At 57.5% G+C, this 16,868-nt stretch overlaps 1 protein-coding gene across 2 annotated transcripts in view; it reads right to left on the reverse strand.

Annotated features, from left to right (window-relative positions):
- The window catches only part of SNX29 (sorting nexin 29), a 478,886-nt gene that overhangs the window by 23,250 nt on the left and 438,768 nt on the right, over positions 1 to 16,868 (reverse strand). For both annotated transcript variants that reach the window (XM_051847819.2, XM_008257737.4), the window contains one exon: positions 3,072 to 3,211. In XM_051847819.2, the coding sequence (XP_051703779.1) occupies positions 3,072 to 3,211 (140 nt within the window). The remainder of the gene's footprint in view (positions 1 to 3,071; positions 3,212 to 16,868) is intronic.

Genomic DNA, 16,868 nt, shown 5'->3' on the forward strand with positions numbered 1-16,868 from the left:
ACATTCTTCTGCTTCCTCTCCCTCTAACTTCCCCTCCCCCTCAAGGAGCAGCGGAACATGACGTTTGTCCCAGGGATGAAGTACTCTGCAGGAAGCCGTTTTAATAACGTGTTCAGTGAGAGCATGGCGCGCCAATGCAGCCCTTACTGACGTGCGTGCACGCTGGTGCTGCAGAGTGAAGCCTTTGGCCTCTGAGACTCCCCTGGGGCTCCGGACCCCCTGCAGGGTGCCACTTCTCTGCACGCCCCGCAAACAACAGGGGAATACAAACAATGGGGCTTCCAAAAGACAAAGGAGCTGGGTGTGGCCATTCACTGGCTCCCTGTTTTGTGGGGTGGGCTTCTGTCCCCACCTGGGCCACACCGATACACACACAGAATCCAAAATGGGAAAGACACATCCCACTTCCTGTCCTGCTTTCTATCTCACAGCTGTGACTGGCACTGGCAAGGTGGGCAGCGGGAGGCTGAGAGACTGGCAGAAAACACTTGAACCTGCTGGCTCTTGAGCTCAGATCTGTGCAGAGAGCAGATCCCTTAGAAGTCGTGTGCCCCATGCAGAAAACACTGAAAACAAGGCTGACAGCCAAGATGGAACAAAGTGGAAAAGTGTGCAAAGCAGGGCCTGCCTCGCCGGACTCCTGGGTGCACAGGGCAAAGGTTTATTTTTGAGGCGAAACCTGAGCAAATTCTACCCTCTAGCTTTTATCTGCCCTGCCCACCTTGCTACACCCCAGACAGCAATAGGGTCACCTGGTCCACTGCAGTTTAATAAGCAACTGGCTGAAGAAATGGATGGACAGGAGTGCAGGATGCAAGCCAAACACGTCATGGAAAACTCGGGATGTCCTGACACCCTGTGAGCAGCGGGTAAGAACCAGGACCCCACACCCCGGTGTCTACCAGGCCAGCAGGTCCTGCGAGGGATGCCCTGAGTTTGAGAAACCCATCCAAGAGCCAGGATACACGGCAGGGGAGGCTGGTGCAGGGTCCAGGCAGCAACACAGCTGGGGACTCAGTGGGCACAGGGCACCACTGCTGGACCCCAGCTAAGTGTAACGGAGTGAAGAGGGGGGGAGGGATGACCAACTCTTGACTATGTGAAAGCAAGCTTGGCATTGGGGTTTTTAAATTTATTTTTAGGTGTCTGTTTTGGATGATATAAACTATTTCAACTAAGAGAAACAAGCAAATAACAAACCTCAGTGTTGAAGCCACTTAGACTCAGACTCAATCCTCAGGCTGGAGACTTGCCACCTACACCCCAAGCAAGGCAGTAGCCCAGGCCCCCCGTGTGCTGGCCGGGTAACCCTGAGCCACGCGTGGACAGTAGCCCAGGCCCCCCGTGTGCTGGCCGGGTAACCCTGAGCCACGCGTGGACAGTAGCCCAGGCCCCCCGTGTGCTGGCCGGGTAACCCTGAGCCACGCGCGGACAGTAGCCCAGGCCCCCGTGTGCTGGCCGGGTAACCCTGAGCCACGCGTGGACAGTAGCCCAGGTCCCCCGTGTGCTGGCCGGGTAACCCTGAGCCACATGTGGACAGTAGCCCAGGCCCCCGTGTGCTGGCCGGGTAACCCTGAGCCACAGGTGGACAGTAGCCCAGGCCCCCCGTGTGCTGGCCGGGTAACCCTGAGCCACGCGTGGACAGTAGCCCAGGCCCCCGTGTGCTGGCCGGGTAACCCTGAGCCACGGGTGGAGAGTAGCGCAGGCCCCCCAAGTGATGGCTGGATGACCCTGAGCCACGCATGGACAGTAGCCCAGGCCCCTGTGTGCTGGCCGGGTAACCCTGAGCCACGCGTGGACAGTAGCCCAGGCCCCCCATGCGCTGGCTGGGTAACCCTCAGCCTGCATTCCTCATCCACATGACAGGGAGGTGGGACTGTCTCCTGTGAGGGAGTCCACTGATGCTCAGTGACTAAATGGACTTAGGGTCCTCACTCAGCATTTCAAAGAAGCAAGCAAATGCTGTCAAGATCTGCTGTTCAGGGGTTTATTTTCTTAGACAAGCGGTTAAAACCAAACCAAACCAAACCAAGCAAAGCAGAACTCCCTCGGGCTCAGCTCCGCAGACCTGCGGTCCCGCTGTTTTCCGTGGGTGCACACTCAGGAGCTCTCACTGCGGGTTCAGCTGCGGGGCAAAGCTTAGCTGGCACCTGCCTCCCACGCCCCCGGGGAAACAGCGGGCACGTCCCGGGGCCCTCCCCTCTCACTCAGAAAAGCAAGCAGGAGAGGGCTACATCGGGGCAGAAGCTGTCTCGTTTCAGCGGAGGGCCAGACCCTCGTGCAGCCAAGACTGCCGGTGTCAACGTGGCGTCACCTGCCATCACCTCCTCAAGTTCTGTGTTTCAAAACCCACGAAGTGGGCCTGATGTTCTCAGTGTCAACCCGGTGCCAAAGCCACCTGTCCTGGTCCCGACTCACAGCAGCCCTTCGACAGACCCGCCACGACACGCCCGAGGTTCACGTTAACACGCCGCCCCCACCACGGGACCCACTGGCATGTGGTCAACACCTGGCCAGAGTTGCCAGGACTGACCGCATGGGGCAGGAGGGCTGCTGGCATGCCGTGAGGGGCAGGGCCTCTCCTTCCCTCACCTCCTCACTGCTCAGTTCAAGTTTAATCAGGGGATTTAGCCAGATCCGGAGAGAGATAAACTTCCTTTTCAAGTTTTCTTTACAAGCTAAGTGGGCAAGGGGTTTAAATGGCATGTTAAGTCCGTTCTCGTTTACCTGATCCCCACACAGAAACCACTGCAGTCCACATGGGGGTCTGTGGGGCGTGGCCTCCGGTTTCCAACCCAAGGCAGAGAAACACTGACGTGGACGTGTCAGTGCCGGCCCCTCTCAGCCACACCGAAACTGAACCTGGCCTCTGATGAGCACGCACGGCAGTCTGAAGCCAGACCCCGAATTTACTCTCAGCTGCCGACCTTGGAGGACCCCACAGCGCGGCCAGCCCTCCCTTTCAGCACCTCCAGTGAGTGGGGCATACAGAGGCCACCGGCTCCGCTCCCTGACCTCCGGAGAGAGGATGCCAGGAGCCGGCGGCGGAGGCCCCCGTGCTGGGTACTCACACGAAGAAGGGCATGAGCTGGATCAGCGTCTCCTTCTTGGGGCTGGCGGCAAACTCGGGGACCGCCTGGATGACTTTGTTCATGACGCTGCGCAGGTAACTCTGCAGCTGCTTTCTTCGTTCCTCCACGAACTTGGCATCCTGCACAAACACACGAAGCATGCGTGTCAGGGAAGGCCTGCTCTGCCTCTTCAGAGCCCAGCACGGAGAAGACGCAGACCACCCACCCTGACGCGTGGCTGGCCGGCACTGACGGGGCGATCCCACGTGCTAACGGCCACCTCCAGGGCTGCGTGCTACCATGCCTGGTGGCACCGAGGGTGCGTCCGACACTGCTGGCATTGTAACTGGGGAAAAACAGGTCCACAGCCTACACCCAGGAGCTCCACATGTGCCAGGCGGGGGGGTGAGGGTCCAGGGACAGAACGATGGGTGTATGCGGTCACTGCTGTGGCCAGGCCAGCGAAGGAGAACCCAGTGACCACACCACCGAATGGACACGAATCACACCGAAATACCACCCTCTAGGGCACTGCTTAGATTGGCCCTCACAGGATCTTCTGAAATAACAATTAGAAAGATTTTACCAATAAGCAAGTGTTTTCTACCTTCTCTGGCAGAACTAGAATGGGGGGGGACGTGGCTCAGGGTCCCACCAGCTAGAGGGCGGGTCTAGGTCCCTGCTACTCAGCGGCTCTGTGTTCCACAAGCCCCACCCCACATCCGCCCGGCTCCTGACGGCAGGGCCAGCGTCTCAGGTGTGCCACCTGCAGTCGATGAGGCTCTGCCCTTGGACGGGAGGGTGGATGTACAGCCCATATGGACGTTTTCACAGCCTGGGGGCGGGGGGGCCACATCTGTGCAGGGCCTGGCCCCACAGATTCTGCAGAGGATCCCGCTTGTGGGGCTCTATCCTGGGGCAGGGGGTGGGAGCTGGGGGCTCGCTGACAGCAGAAACCCGGGGCAGCCTGTGTGCAGGCCTGCTGAGTACATGAAGGGCACGGGCAGGAGGAGCGGGGTCATTTCCATCTCGCAAGGGTCACGTGGAGCAGAGGAGGAGAAGGCAGCCAAGGGCAGGGCTGGGCGACTGCCTCCTCCACACCCCTGTGCGGGCGTGGGGCTGGCCCAAGCCCGGAGCTCCGGAACTGTCCATGACATGAGGCGAGGGCTCAGACAGCACCTAGCATGGAGCCTGTTCCCTGATAGAGGGGTCCTACCACGCCCGGCCAAGGCCCTGGCACAGAGGCAAGCTTCCTTCTTAGGTGGCACGCCAAGCCAAGGCAGGCAGAATTGGCTGATGTAATCACGTGGCCTGGAAAAATCCATACCCCAGACAAAAGGAGTCAAGTTTCAGGGAAAAAAAAAGTACACCCATATTAGAAACCTTCCCAGGGGCCAGCACTGTGGCGCAGTGGGTTAAGCCGCCATTTGCAGTACTGGCATCCCATATCAAAGTGCCTGTTCCACTCCAGCTGCTCTGCTTCCCATGGAGTTTTCTGCTAACACGCCTGGGAGAGCAGTAGAAGATGCCCCAAGGACGTGGGCGCTTCCCATCCATGTGGGAGACCAGATAGAGTCCCTGGCTCCTGGCTCTGTCCTGGCCTAGACCTGGCTAATGTAGTTACCTGGGGAGTGAACCAGCGGATGGAAGCGTGCTCTCTCTCCCCCCTCCCCTGTCCCCCCCAACCCCACCCTCACTTTGTCGCTCTGCCTTTCAAACAAATAAATCCTAAGACAAGACTAGACTTCTCCAGGCAGTCTATGGTATACACTTATCAGGAGAAGTTACTGTTTATCTGAAATTCAAATTTCAACTGTTGCCTTGTATTTTCACTGGCAAGCCTCTGAGACCAGGTGGGAGGAAGAGCCATGGGACATCTACTGCCAGCAGGGACCCCTGGGGCCACTCCAAAGTCACAGCAAGGACTTCTTGCCCCAGCCACTCTACAGCCTGGCTGGTGGCAGACAGCTCTGCCGGCTCCCCCACAAGCCACTCCCAGGCACCCACAAACCACAGGTGGCCCACAGGTATGCTCTGCATGGCCTGAGGAAAGCCATTGCAACCTTGTGATTTCCCCTCTAGAACAAGCAGTCTTGCTGGTGGGCAGGGCTGAGCAGTGAGGGCCTGCCACATGTGTAGGCACAGCACCGCCCCCCGACCCAGCCCACTCCCCACAGGCCTGGAGTCTGCGGCCCCACATCTATACCACAGCCGCAGCCTATGGCTGGCCCAGGCCTGGCAAATCCATCCGAGAGGCCACATCACGTGCAGTTCACGTGGCAGGATGACCTGAAGCTACCAGAGGGGCCTGCAGTGCCATTGTTCCGCTCTGCGGGCTGGGGGCCAAACCACTTGGGGCTGGAGTTTCTCATCTGTGAACTGGGGATAACGGAGTGCCCACCTCACCGTGGCAACCTCTGCCAGGCTCTGTGACAGGCCCTGACGGGAGACAGGTGCTCAGGGGGCTGGCAGGGAGGCGTGTCTGGCTCACAGGAGGAGAGAACGCATTCCTCGGAGCAGAGGCTGCTTTAGCAGAGTCTAATGGAGGACAGGCATGTCCACTGGGGGTCCTGGTGGGTGCCCCCAGGTGAGGGGATGGCTAATGCCAAAAAGAAACCTGCAGGCAGGAGGGGCCCAGCTTGCTGGACAGCAGAGCGAAGGCCCACGTGGCTGGGCTTAGTGGCTCGAGTGTGGCTCAGCAGGAGCCTGGCCGTGTACAGCCCTGCCAGACGCGGACAGCAGCCAGCGGGAGGTGGGAGGCCGGAGGTCTGTGACCCGACGCATATTTAGAAGGACAGGGGAGTCGGTTGTTGGCAGCCGCAGGCATTTTCTACTCAGAATTCTTCAGAGTTCCCTCCGTCCTCTGTCCACCTGCCACGGACCCTGTGTTTCTTCTCCCATCCTGCATTGCTCTCTGCCGTCTGCCTGGGCTGCTCCCTATGCCCACTCATGCCCACTCGCGCCCCTGTTCCCTGGGGGGGGGAGGGTCCTCATTCCTTCTCTGAGCACCTCCTGCTTCCCACGGAAACGGAAATCCCACGGAGGCTGGGGCTTTGTCTGGCTCATCCCTGGATCAGCAGAGCCTGCCCTGGGGCCGGGGGATGAGGACAGGCTGCATAAAATAAATGTTTGTGGAAAGAACAAAGACACACAGGGGCAGGCTGAGGGGCGGCGAGGCAGGCGGCCAGGGAGAACAGTCTGGAAGCTGCTGCCAACATCCAGACAAGGGAGAACAATGGCTCCAGCCAGGCCTGCGGGCAGGGAGAACCAGGCTACCCTGTGTGCAAGGGGCTGGAGGGCAAAGCCCAGGTCGGGAGTGAACTGGCCCTGCACAGGCCCCAGCCTGCGGGGCTCCCTGGGGACCAGCGCCCCTCAGCGAGGGCCTAGCTCTTAAAGGAGCCGGAGGCATTTGCGAGTGTCCCAGTTGGGCTCCTGGGGCGGCAGCCAGAACGCAGATTAGAAGTGACGGGGCTGGACGGAAGCCCAGCCTGCGGAATGTGCCAGACTCCTCTGGTGGCCGCTTAATGAGTCCTCGCCGCCCGTGGCCCTGCTGTCATTGCGCGCGGCATTCCTATTGTAATACCATTGTCAATTACGGTTTAGAACTATTAATAGTGAGCACTGGGAGTCAGGCCTTGCTTCAAAAAAGAACACTCAGGACTATTTTAATGGGACTGTTTCTTCCCTTCCAGAAAAGGTTAATTTTATTTTGAGCCTCAAGAAGATAAAGATACCATCAAATTAAGAACAGCTATTTTTAAAATGACAGAATGTTGTGAACAAGACAACGAGGTAGCGCTCCTGAAAGAAACGCTTGGGCCGCACCCTGCACCCTCCTGACACGTGACTGCCTGGGCCCTTCCGGGCAGGTGCGCCTTCTCCACGCCGCCCCACGCACTGGGACACTTGCCACACTGGGGAAGGTCTGCGCTGGGTCTGTGGTGGGGACGCGGGGGCATCTGACCCACGTGTGGTGTGATCGTCACCACAGCAGTAGCAGTCGTAGCACTGAGGAAGGCGCCAGGTGCACCTGCCCAACGTGCATCCTTGTGCCTCGCTCTCCACTGCCTCCCGAGGAGGGAGGTCATTGCAGAGGGACACCACCGAGGCTGAGAGGAGCACCAGGCACCCAGACACACCGCCTCAGGGAGGGCCCTGGAAGTCTAAATCCTGAGCCCTGACCCATTCCCCACGGAGAGGAGACACAGGGAGGGAAAGGGGTCTCAGGGCAGGGTGCAGCATGGAGATGCAAACACTGCAGCCAGGGGACCCCGGGCTTCAGAGAGAGGAGGGCGAAGGGCTGGGGGCTGAGGGTGGAGAGCTGGGAGGCTGCGTCACAGGGTCTGAACTCCATCTGGGTGGCAGGTATTTTAAGCAAGAAAGCAACCATCAGCCTTTTCTTCTGTGGGACTGAAAATCACGCCAATTCTTCATTTTCAAAATCTACTCCATGTTGATCCTGGAGGGCTGAAAGTCGGCTTTTCCTCTTTTGAGTGTGAGCCAACCTGGGGGTGCAGAGTTCCCACCACCCTGAGGCCCGGGAATGGGCCTTCTATCCCCATCAACCCCACATGGCTCTGTGAACTTAGCTTTCCTTTTTTTTTTTTTTGGACAGGCAGAGTGGACAGCAGTGAGAGAGAAAGACAGAGAGAAAGGTCTTCCTTTGCCGTTGGTTCACCCCCCAATGGCCGCCGCGGCTTGGCGCGCTGCAGCTGGCGCACCGCGCTGATCCGAAGCCAGGAGCCAGGTGCTTCTCCTGGTCTCCCATGGGGTGCAGGGCCCAAGCACTTGGGCCATCCTCCACTGCACTCCCGGGCCACAGCAGAGAGCTGGCCTGGAAGAGGGGCAACCGGGACAGAATCCGGCGCCCCAACCGGGACTAGAACCCGGTGTGCCGGCGCCGCAAGGTGGAGGATAAGCCTGTTGAGCCACGGCACCGGCCAAACTTAGCTTTCTTAGGAGCGCAGGGCCTGGGCTCCCGACCCTGAAGCCTGGGCTGTTTCTAGGGAGACAGTTATACAACTGCTCACTGGCACACTGGGGAGGGAAGCACTGGCCAGCGCGCCACTGTGAAACCCTCAAAGAGGGCATTGGAGAGCCCTGCAGAGCTGGCCGTGTGGACGCGCCTTTACTTGTTGAACCAGCTCTTTCTCCCCCAGACAGTCACTGGCTGGAGCGCCTCTGATGTACACGAGACAGGCAGGGTGAGGGCTGTGCTGAGCCGACTGGCTGGGCTGGGCAGGGTAGGCGGGCTGAATCTCAGAGGCGTGGGTGAGAGACTCCCCTACCGTAGGCCCTAGGACACCCACTGCCTTAGAGGCCATGGTCACGGCCCCTCCAGTGAGCACACCAGCAGCTCAGTCCTGAACCAGCAGTTCAGCTCCCCCACCAGTTATGAGAGAGTGTTTTGGTCATGGACTGGGAAGGAAAGAGCAAGGCAAGAAAGAGGCCAAGCCCCACACAAGCCACATCCCACTCCCTCCACCCCTTGCCCCATGCCTCTCTGAATGTGGGAGAGGCCACTGGCCATCATCCAGTTTCCCCCTAAGCAAACCCTGCTGGGCACACCCTCCATGCCAGGCTCTAGACTGGAGGGGACACTGGAGGTCTATCATTGGCTCATTCAAGCCTTCAGTGGACAGCACAGCGGAGACATGCACTCACCCACCCACGGCCACCTGGTCTGTCTCAGGGTTATGGAAAGGAGGTGAGAGAGAAGTGAACCAACAGCTACCCTCACAGAGGGCATGGCTGGAAGCCCCTTCACTCTTCCATGGAGGTTTGCAGGAGGCCCAGGAGCCGGGCACATGCAGGGAACCACAAGTCACAGAGCCAGCTCGTGGGACAGGCACAAAGATGGGTGCCAAAACTGTGCTGTGAAAATGGGGAGAGTGGCGCTCCCCTCTGGCCGGGCAGTGTGGACGAGCACCGGGCACAGACAAGGCGTTTCTGACCTGGGTCTGCAGGGAGGGGGCAGGAGTACCTGAGCAAAGCTGGGGAGGAAGGAGTGACGCCAGCCTGGGGCCGAGGGAGTCGGTCAGTACCCACCAGTGACGGCTGTGAGGACAGGCACCGGGTACGCCCCAGGGCAAGCAGCGCAGCCAGGCCGCTTGCTGTCCTACCACAATGCCTCCCACAAGCACCACCTGCAACTCCTGTGGGACGACAGGGTGGGCAGGAGTGGCCCTGATCGCCCAAATCCCAGGCCCTTCTAGGACAGGTGCAAGCAGTGACCGCAACAGACGCTTCAGGGCCCCCACGTGGACGGCATCCACGATGCGATCGTTTCCTGCAGAGACCTTCCAGGCTCCCTGGTGCCTTCCGGATCCATTTCACGCTCCCTGGCGCAGCACAGGGCCCTTCCTCACTCAGCCCCTAGCTGCCCTCCAGGAGTCTCCTCTCTCCCAGGCCAGGCCCCATTCACAACCCCCAAGGAGATGTCCTGACCCCCAAACTCAAGCTTCAGTGTCTAAGAAACTGCTCCCCTCGGCCCCCAGGGGAGGCTGGCTGATCACTGCCCCATGGAGCCCAGGCCATCTGCGACTCTTCACACATGGGCAGCTCTCCCCCGTGCAGGGCGGGTTCCTCCAAGGCTTTACTCACTGTGCTGTCCATCTGCAGTAGCCAGGACAGGGCTGGGTGCGCTGCAGATGCCCCTAAGTCAGTGGGACCCAAGTTCCTTTTAAGTGACCAGGCCATTTCCCTGCCCAATAGCCTCCACGGGGCTCCCAGCCCCCAACAGGAGACCAGCGCCACCCAGGATCTCACCTATCCAGTCCTCTCTGACCCCACATCCCCCCACTCTTTGTCCTTGAGCTGTCCACGCCTCGTGAATGTGCACACTTCCGTCTCTGGCCCTTTGCACCTGCTGTGTTGCTGTGTGAACGCTCCGTCCAGAACAGCTGCAGGGCTCACGTCTCTGCTCGAGCGTCCCTTCCTGTCTAAAAGAGCACAGCCATCGCTCCCTATCTGTTTATTTTTCTGCACATGGCAGCCAGCAGGTGTAGTACGTATTTACAAACGAACTCTACTGTTTAATCTGCACATCAGGACTCCTGCCCTGCTCCCATTTGACAGACATACAAACTGAGACACAGAGGAGCTAAAGAATTTGCCAGTGAATGACAGGTCTCACTTTGCCCCCTAGAGGCCACATTTACTACTCGGCTGGACTTCTAAAGCCTTTTGGAAATTAAGTGTGTTCCTTAGGAAGTAAGAGTCACACAGCTCTGGTCTGGATTACGGTGACAACCCCTTCACACTGAAGGGCAGGTTCCTGACGTCCTGGGTGGCAGGCAGACCCTGAGGGAAGTGCATAGGAAGGTATGTGGCCAAGTGCCAACTGCACACACCTAATACTTGTCTTGGAAGGTGTCCCTGGAGGCAGATGGTTGGCCTACCAGCGAAGACTCTGCTAGGGACACAGACACCCGGTAGCAGAGTGCCTGGGTTTGACTTTCAGTTCTGTCCCACATTCCAGCTTCCTACTAATGCAGACCCTGGGAGGCAGCAGGCGATGGCTCAAATACCCTGCAGATCTGGCTGGTTCTTAGAGGAGACTCCTCCCATCCTGGTGCCCTCCCTGTCCCTCCCATAGATGTGGCTGGCATGCTCTAAAGGGGGGCAGAGGGCAGATCCTGTGTGCTGCAAGCATGGAAAATCAGGAGGCCAGTGAGCAGCTGCAAGAAGAGGCCAGCTCCTTCACTGTCCACCCAGAACGCGTCCCAGCTCCGTCCACTCAGTCTACGGCCTCCTGGGGTGTGGTGCGGTGAGGACACACAGGTCAGCAAACAGGGGACCTGGAACCTGGCCTCACACTGACCCCTACTCCACATATGTCCTTGGGAAAGTCCCCTCTGGCCTGAATTCCCTCACCTGGAAAGGGAGCAGGCAAGTCAAACTATCTCTCAACTCCCTTCCCGCACAGACTCCTTAGGCCATAATCCCTTTCATCCAAGGTTTCAGACTTATCAAAGAAGAAAGAGAATTCTCTAAGCACTGATGTCATTCTTGTCACGTTATAGCAAGGAAACATAAACCAAGGCCCCCTATGGGTGCAACTTAGCAAGTCTGCTAGGGAAGAATGCACAATAGCCTGCTGTCACCAAGCCCAGTCCTAGAGACCCAAGGGATCTGGGTGGCGGCAGGGCTTCCAGGGGTGCTGAACTCTGAACTCTGAGGCGGGAGGCTCCGTCAGTGGGCAGAACACACAAGCTTGTCAATCACTCCATCGGGGTATCCGACCTCAACGCTGCCCTGGGACCACGCCCCCACGCCCAGGAGCCCCTCTGAGAGCTGCCTGTCCTAGGTCTCTTCCCCTTCACTTTAACCCCATCCTCGACTCCCTGTCTGTGGTGACGTCAGAAGCTGGTGCTGCTGGCTATGAACAGGAAAAGCACCAAGCCCAGGGAGGGAGGTGAGGGAACAAACCACAACCTTAGCGGTGGCTCACTGTGCGCCCCCGTGGGATGGCGAGGCCCCGAGCTCAGTCCTTGCAGGGCCCAGAGAGAAGCCGCTAGACTGGTATGGAGAGGCTCCTTCGTCATGTTCCACACCCAAAGTCAACAGGAAGCAGGGTGCTGAGGCCTGCACCCCGGTGTCTGGCTGCAGAGCCCCTGCTCCTAATCTTAACCTGGCAATGTTTTCAACAGTATCTACTTCAAGGAGAAATAAAACAATGTTTTTTTTTTAAATTTTTTTTTTTGACAGGCAGAGTGGACAGTGAGAGAGAGAGAGAGAGACAGAGAGAAAGGTTTTCCTTTGCCGTTGGTTCACCCTCCAATGGCCGCTGTGCTGAGGCCAGCTCACTGCACTGATCCGAAGCCAGGAGCCAGGTGCTTCTCCTGGTCTCCCATGGGGTGCAGGGCCCAAGCACTTGGGCCATCCTCCACTGCACTCCCTGGCCACAGCAGAGAGCTGGCCTGGAAGAGGGGCAACCGGGACAGAATCCGGCGCCCTGACTGGGACTAGAACCCGGTGTGCTTGCGCCACAGGTGGAGGATTAGCCAAGTAAGCCTCGGTGCTGGCCATTTATTTTTTATTTACTTGAAAAGCAGAGAGACAGAGACAGAGCGAGCGAGCATGAGAGCATGGTGTCTTTCATTCAGTGGTACATTCCTCAAATGCCAGGCTGGAGCCAGAAGCCCAGAACACAGTCCAGGACTGCACGTGGGTGGTAGGGACCCAGGTACCTGAGCCATCATCTGCTGCCTCCCGGGAAGTGCATTAACCGGAAGTTGGATCAGAAGCCTGGGTGGGGCTGCCTCCCAGGCACTCCAGTATGGGCTGCAGATGCCCTAAGTACTGGCTTAACCCACAGCACCGCCACACCTGCCCCCCACCAACTCCTAAAGACAGTGAGCTGCGCACATCACGTCATCCACTCAACCACTGAGCAGCCACAGGCGTCCCACACTCCGGGCTTGGGGTGGGCACCAAGGATCTAAGCCAGGATCCAGAATTCAGATCCTGGACTTCTAGACCCGACTCCTACCCCGTCTTTCACTACACTAACTTGCTATCCCCTGTTTTGTGCAGGACGCTGTGTTGGGGGAAGGTAGGGAAAATGAGGGATGCTGCCTCCCTGCTGGGAAACAGAATCTGCCAAGAAAGGAGAGGCCTCGCACCAGACGCATACAGAGCAGCAGCGTAACAGCAGCCCGAGAGGGCTTGCGAAGGGCTCTGTGGCAGAGTCGTGTGCACCTGTCACCTCCGACCTCCAAGGCAGCTTTACCTGGCAGGTTCTAGGATCACCCCCATCTCAGGGAGGAGGACTCAGAGGGGCAGGGAGGTGAAGAAACTCTAGAAGGCAGCTCATCTCACTCCATCAGCAGCACAAGCTGACGTCCACCATGGTACTAGCAAGGAGGCCAGAGGGGCCCCTTGCCTGCTCCCAACCTTGTTGGTCTACTGAGACACACACGACTACCTGTGACTAGGTGGGCAGTCCTGGGGCTGGGTTCTGATGGCCGCTGGGTGGAGTGTGCCTGTGATGGGCAGGGGTGGTCAGACTCACCAGGACGTCACAGACCCAAAGGTCCTCTCCAGGCTTCCTTCCTGGACAAGGCCACGGGGCTCAGCCCTAGCACCATGGCCACGCTTGCTCTGTTCATCTCACTCAGACAGTGAAGCTGTTCTCCCTAGGAAGCTGTGGGAGAGCCTCAGACTGCAGGCAGGGTCACATCACTTACAAGACGTTCCTCTACAGTGGGCTGATGGCACGTCACAGCCCCCAGGGCTGAGGAAGGCAATGCCCAGGAAGGAGCTTGGAGAATACAGAACAGCAGTCCCATGGGCTCACTGCCTTGTGCCAAGTGTTGGGACAGACAATCCTGAGCTCCCCATCTGCAGCCATGAGGAACCCACATCAAACCCTGCATGCACACACAGCAAGAAGACACGCCCACTTCCAGAAAAGGCCAGGAGACGGGTGCTGACATCTCCTCCCACACGCATCTCTTCACAATGAGGACGCCACCTCTACTGCGAGCTGACTGCATGCACCACGAGAAGTGTCTGCCTGCATTCTCTCCAGGGCCCCACCCAGCTTCGTGATGAAGGCCCTGAGGCCCACGACAGGGAGTGCCTCCTGCAGGCAACCCAGCTGGGAGTCACAGCCAGCCCGGAGCTTACACCCACGATGGCGACCTGCCTCTTAGGGCCAGGCGGGAGGCCTAGGGCTCTGCCAGAAACACAAAGAGGAAGCAGCGCAGCCCGCAGCTCACACAGTTCTGCAAAGGTCCCTCCCAGCACAGCGGTGGTGAGTACTTGTGGTTGGACAAACTATGCCCACAGGGCGGCCGTCTCGGGGAGGCTGCATTGCCGAGGCTTCCCAGTGGCCTCCATTGCTGCAGACGGGCTGGATCTGGGGCCTGTCTCCCCATGGGCAGAGCCAGTCACGTGGTCTCCTCCAGCTTCCCTGGTGCCCAGCACAGGCCCGACCCTCGGCGGGACGCGACCAGCAATGCCCACACAGGCAGGCGGCAGGCTCTGCTGCAGCTGAACACTGTTTTCCTGTTATCAACATTGCAGCCCAGGGATGCTGGGAGCTGGACAGCAGGGGGGACGGAGAGGCAGGCAGAGGCTGCTGCGTGCGTTTAATGGGACTAACTCAGAGGGTATAAAAGATGCTGTCCACGCACAAATACATCTGGCAGATTCCAGGGGCCAGTGTGCGCAGGGGCAGCCGCTGCTAGATTCCCAGTGTGTGCACCCTTGGGCCACAGTGGGTCACCACTGCCAGACTGCTGAGATTTAACTGGGAGTCTTGGATTTCAAAGGGCTGAGAAATAATTCTTACAATGCCCAAGACCACGTGGATCAAACAAAGCACCAGGTGCAGGCCACATATTGCCACGATTTGAGGCCCGTCTTCCAATCAAAAGTTCCTCGGTTTATAACACTTCGCACAAATTCATAGCAGCCAGGACTGGCGGGGGAAGGAACAGAGCACGCTGCTCCACCCCGCAGGGCTGCAGCCTCCTGGCCTCTGTGCCAGAGACGTGAGAACGTCAGCCTCAGGGGATCGCTGTGTGATCTCAGGAGATGACGCTTTGTAAAGCAGGAACGGGTCACGCCCAGCACAGAGCAGACACACAACGCACGACAAGGTTCCTTCTGAGAAGCCAGCATAGCCAGTGCAAGCCACTCTACCATCCCACGGCACCCCTTTGTTTATATAGGGGAAGGGTTTCTTTTTTTAATTTATTTATTTGAGAGGTAGAGTTATAGACAGAGTGAGAGACAGAGAGAAAGGTCTTCTATCCGCTGGTTCACTCCCCAGGTGGCTGCAACAGCCGGAACTGAGCCTATCCAAAGCCAGGAGCTCCTTCAGGTCTCCCACACCAGTGCAGGGACCCGAGCACTTGGGCCATCTTCTACTGGTTTCCCAGGACCTACGTAGAGAGCTGGAACAGAAGAGAAGCCAGGACACAAACCGGTACCTACACGGGATGCCAGAGCCACAGGCAGAGACTCAGCCTACTGTGCCACAGCGCCAGCCCCTAGGGGGCGTTTTACAAAAGTCAACTCACTTAGGAAAGCCATATGCTGGGGCCATACTGGGTGCAGGAGAGATGAGAAGGCAGAGGACAGAAGCCCTGCCTTTTAGGATGTCTGCTTTTCAGGGAGCATTTTGAAGTTCTACTTGGAAATGTTACTCATCCTGGAGCAAGTCTCTGGGATTTCCCCATAAGAAGGAGAGCAAAAAAATTGTGAAAAACATAGTCAAGGAGCCATTCCAACCACGGCTGAGACATGTCCCCACTTGGGGTCTTTAGTCAAACAAGGAGCCATTCCAACCACGGCTGAGACATGTCCCCACTTGGGGTCTTTAGTCAAACAAGGAGCCATTCCAACCACGGCTGAGACATGTCCCCACTTGGGGTCTTAGCCTCTGCGTCTGTGAGGAGTGGGAGCTGCTGTCGTCACTCATGCAACTGGCAGGACGTGTCAGGCCCTGTGCTCGGGTGAATGGGACAACAGGACAGGAAGTGTCCAGCTACTCCACTCCCCAGCGACCTCTGGGGTGACAGAGGTGGTAACAGCTAGAAAAGCTTCAACTGTAAGAATCTGTGCTAAAAAAATAAAAAATAAAAAAATAAAAAATAAAAATAAAAAAGGCCGGTGCTGCGGCTCAATAGGCTAATCCTCTGCCTTGCAAGCGCCAGTACTCCGGGTTCTAGTCCTGGTCGGGGCGCCCGATTCTGTCCCTGTTGTCCCTCTTCCAGGCCAGCTCTCTGCTGTGGCCTGGGAGTGCAGTGGAGGATGGCCCAAGTGCTTGGGCCCTGCACCCCATGGGAGACCAGGAGAAGCACCTGGCTCCCGCCTTTGGATCAGCGCGGTACGCTGGCCGCAGCACACCAGCCATGGCGGCCATTGGAGGGTGAACCAACGGCAAAGGAAGACCTTTCTCTCTGTCTCTCTCTCTCACTGTCCACTCTGCCTGTCAAAAAAAAAAAAAAAATTAAGAATCTGTGCTCAGCTCCACTGCTCACCATTCATCCCCTCCACGCCTGAGTTAGGAGGAGCTTAGTAATCCTTCCAAAGGCCCCCGTTTCCTGTCCCTGTCACTGGGCAAAGACTGTCCACCCCAGCTGTAGGGACTCGCACAGGAGTCATTACCAGCTATCACGCTGTCCCACGGTGAGTGGCTTAAGAACAAAGGGAAGAAACTGTACCCTGAGGAACTGTAAGACATTGTTTAAAGAAACTAAAGACAACCCAAATAAAGAGGGGAAACGCCCTGCCCAAGGATGGGAGGGCAGTATTTTTAAAGTGATAATACTCAAATTAGTTGTCACAGTCAACAAAATCCCTTATCAAAATTCCAGTTGCCTTCTCTGCAAAATTAGTAAGCTGATCCTAAAATTCATACAGAATTTTAAGAGACTCAGAGTAGCCAAAATAACTCGGAAAAGAAAGTTGGAGGATATACATTTCCCAATTCCAACACCTACCACAAAACTACAGTAATCCAGATAATAGGGAAGCGGCATGCGTATAAATATTTAGATCAATGAAGTAAACTCCCACATATGGCCAACTGATTTTCCACAAGAACGCCAAGACAATGCGACAGGGGAACAAACGGTCTCTTCAGCATGTGGTGCTGGACCAGGTACCCACCTGCAAAATAACAAAGCTTCGATCTCTGCCTTCCACTGGGCACAAAAATTACCTCCAAGTGAACCACAGAACTAAAAGTAAGAGCCAAAACTATATAACATAGGAACACACCCTCATGACCCTGGGCTAGGCAAAAGGCTTCTTAGATAGGATAGCAAAAAACACAAGCAG

The sequence above is a fragment of the Oryctolagus cuniculus genome, chromosome 19 (genome assembly GCF_964237555.1).
Source record: "Oryctolagus cuniculus chromosome 19, mOryCun1.1, whole genome shotgun sequence".
Taxonomy (NCBI): Eukaryota; Metazoa; Chordata; class Mammalia; order Lagomorpha; family Leporidae; genus Oryctolagus; species Oryctolagus cuniculus.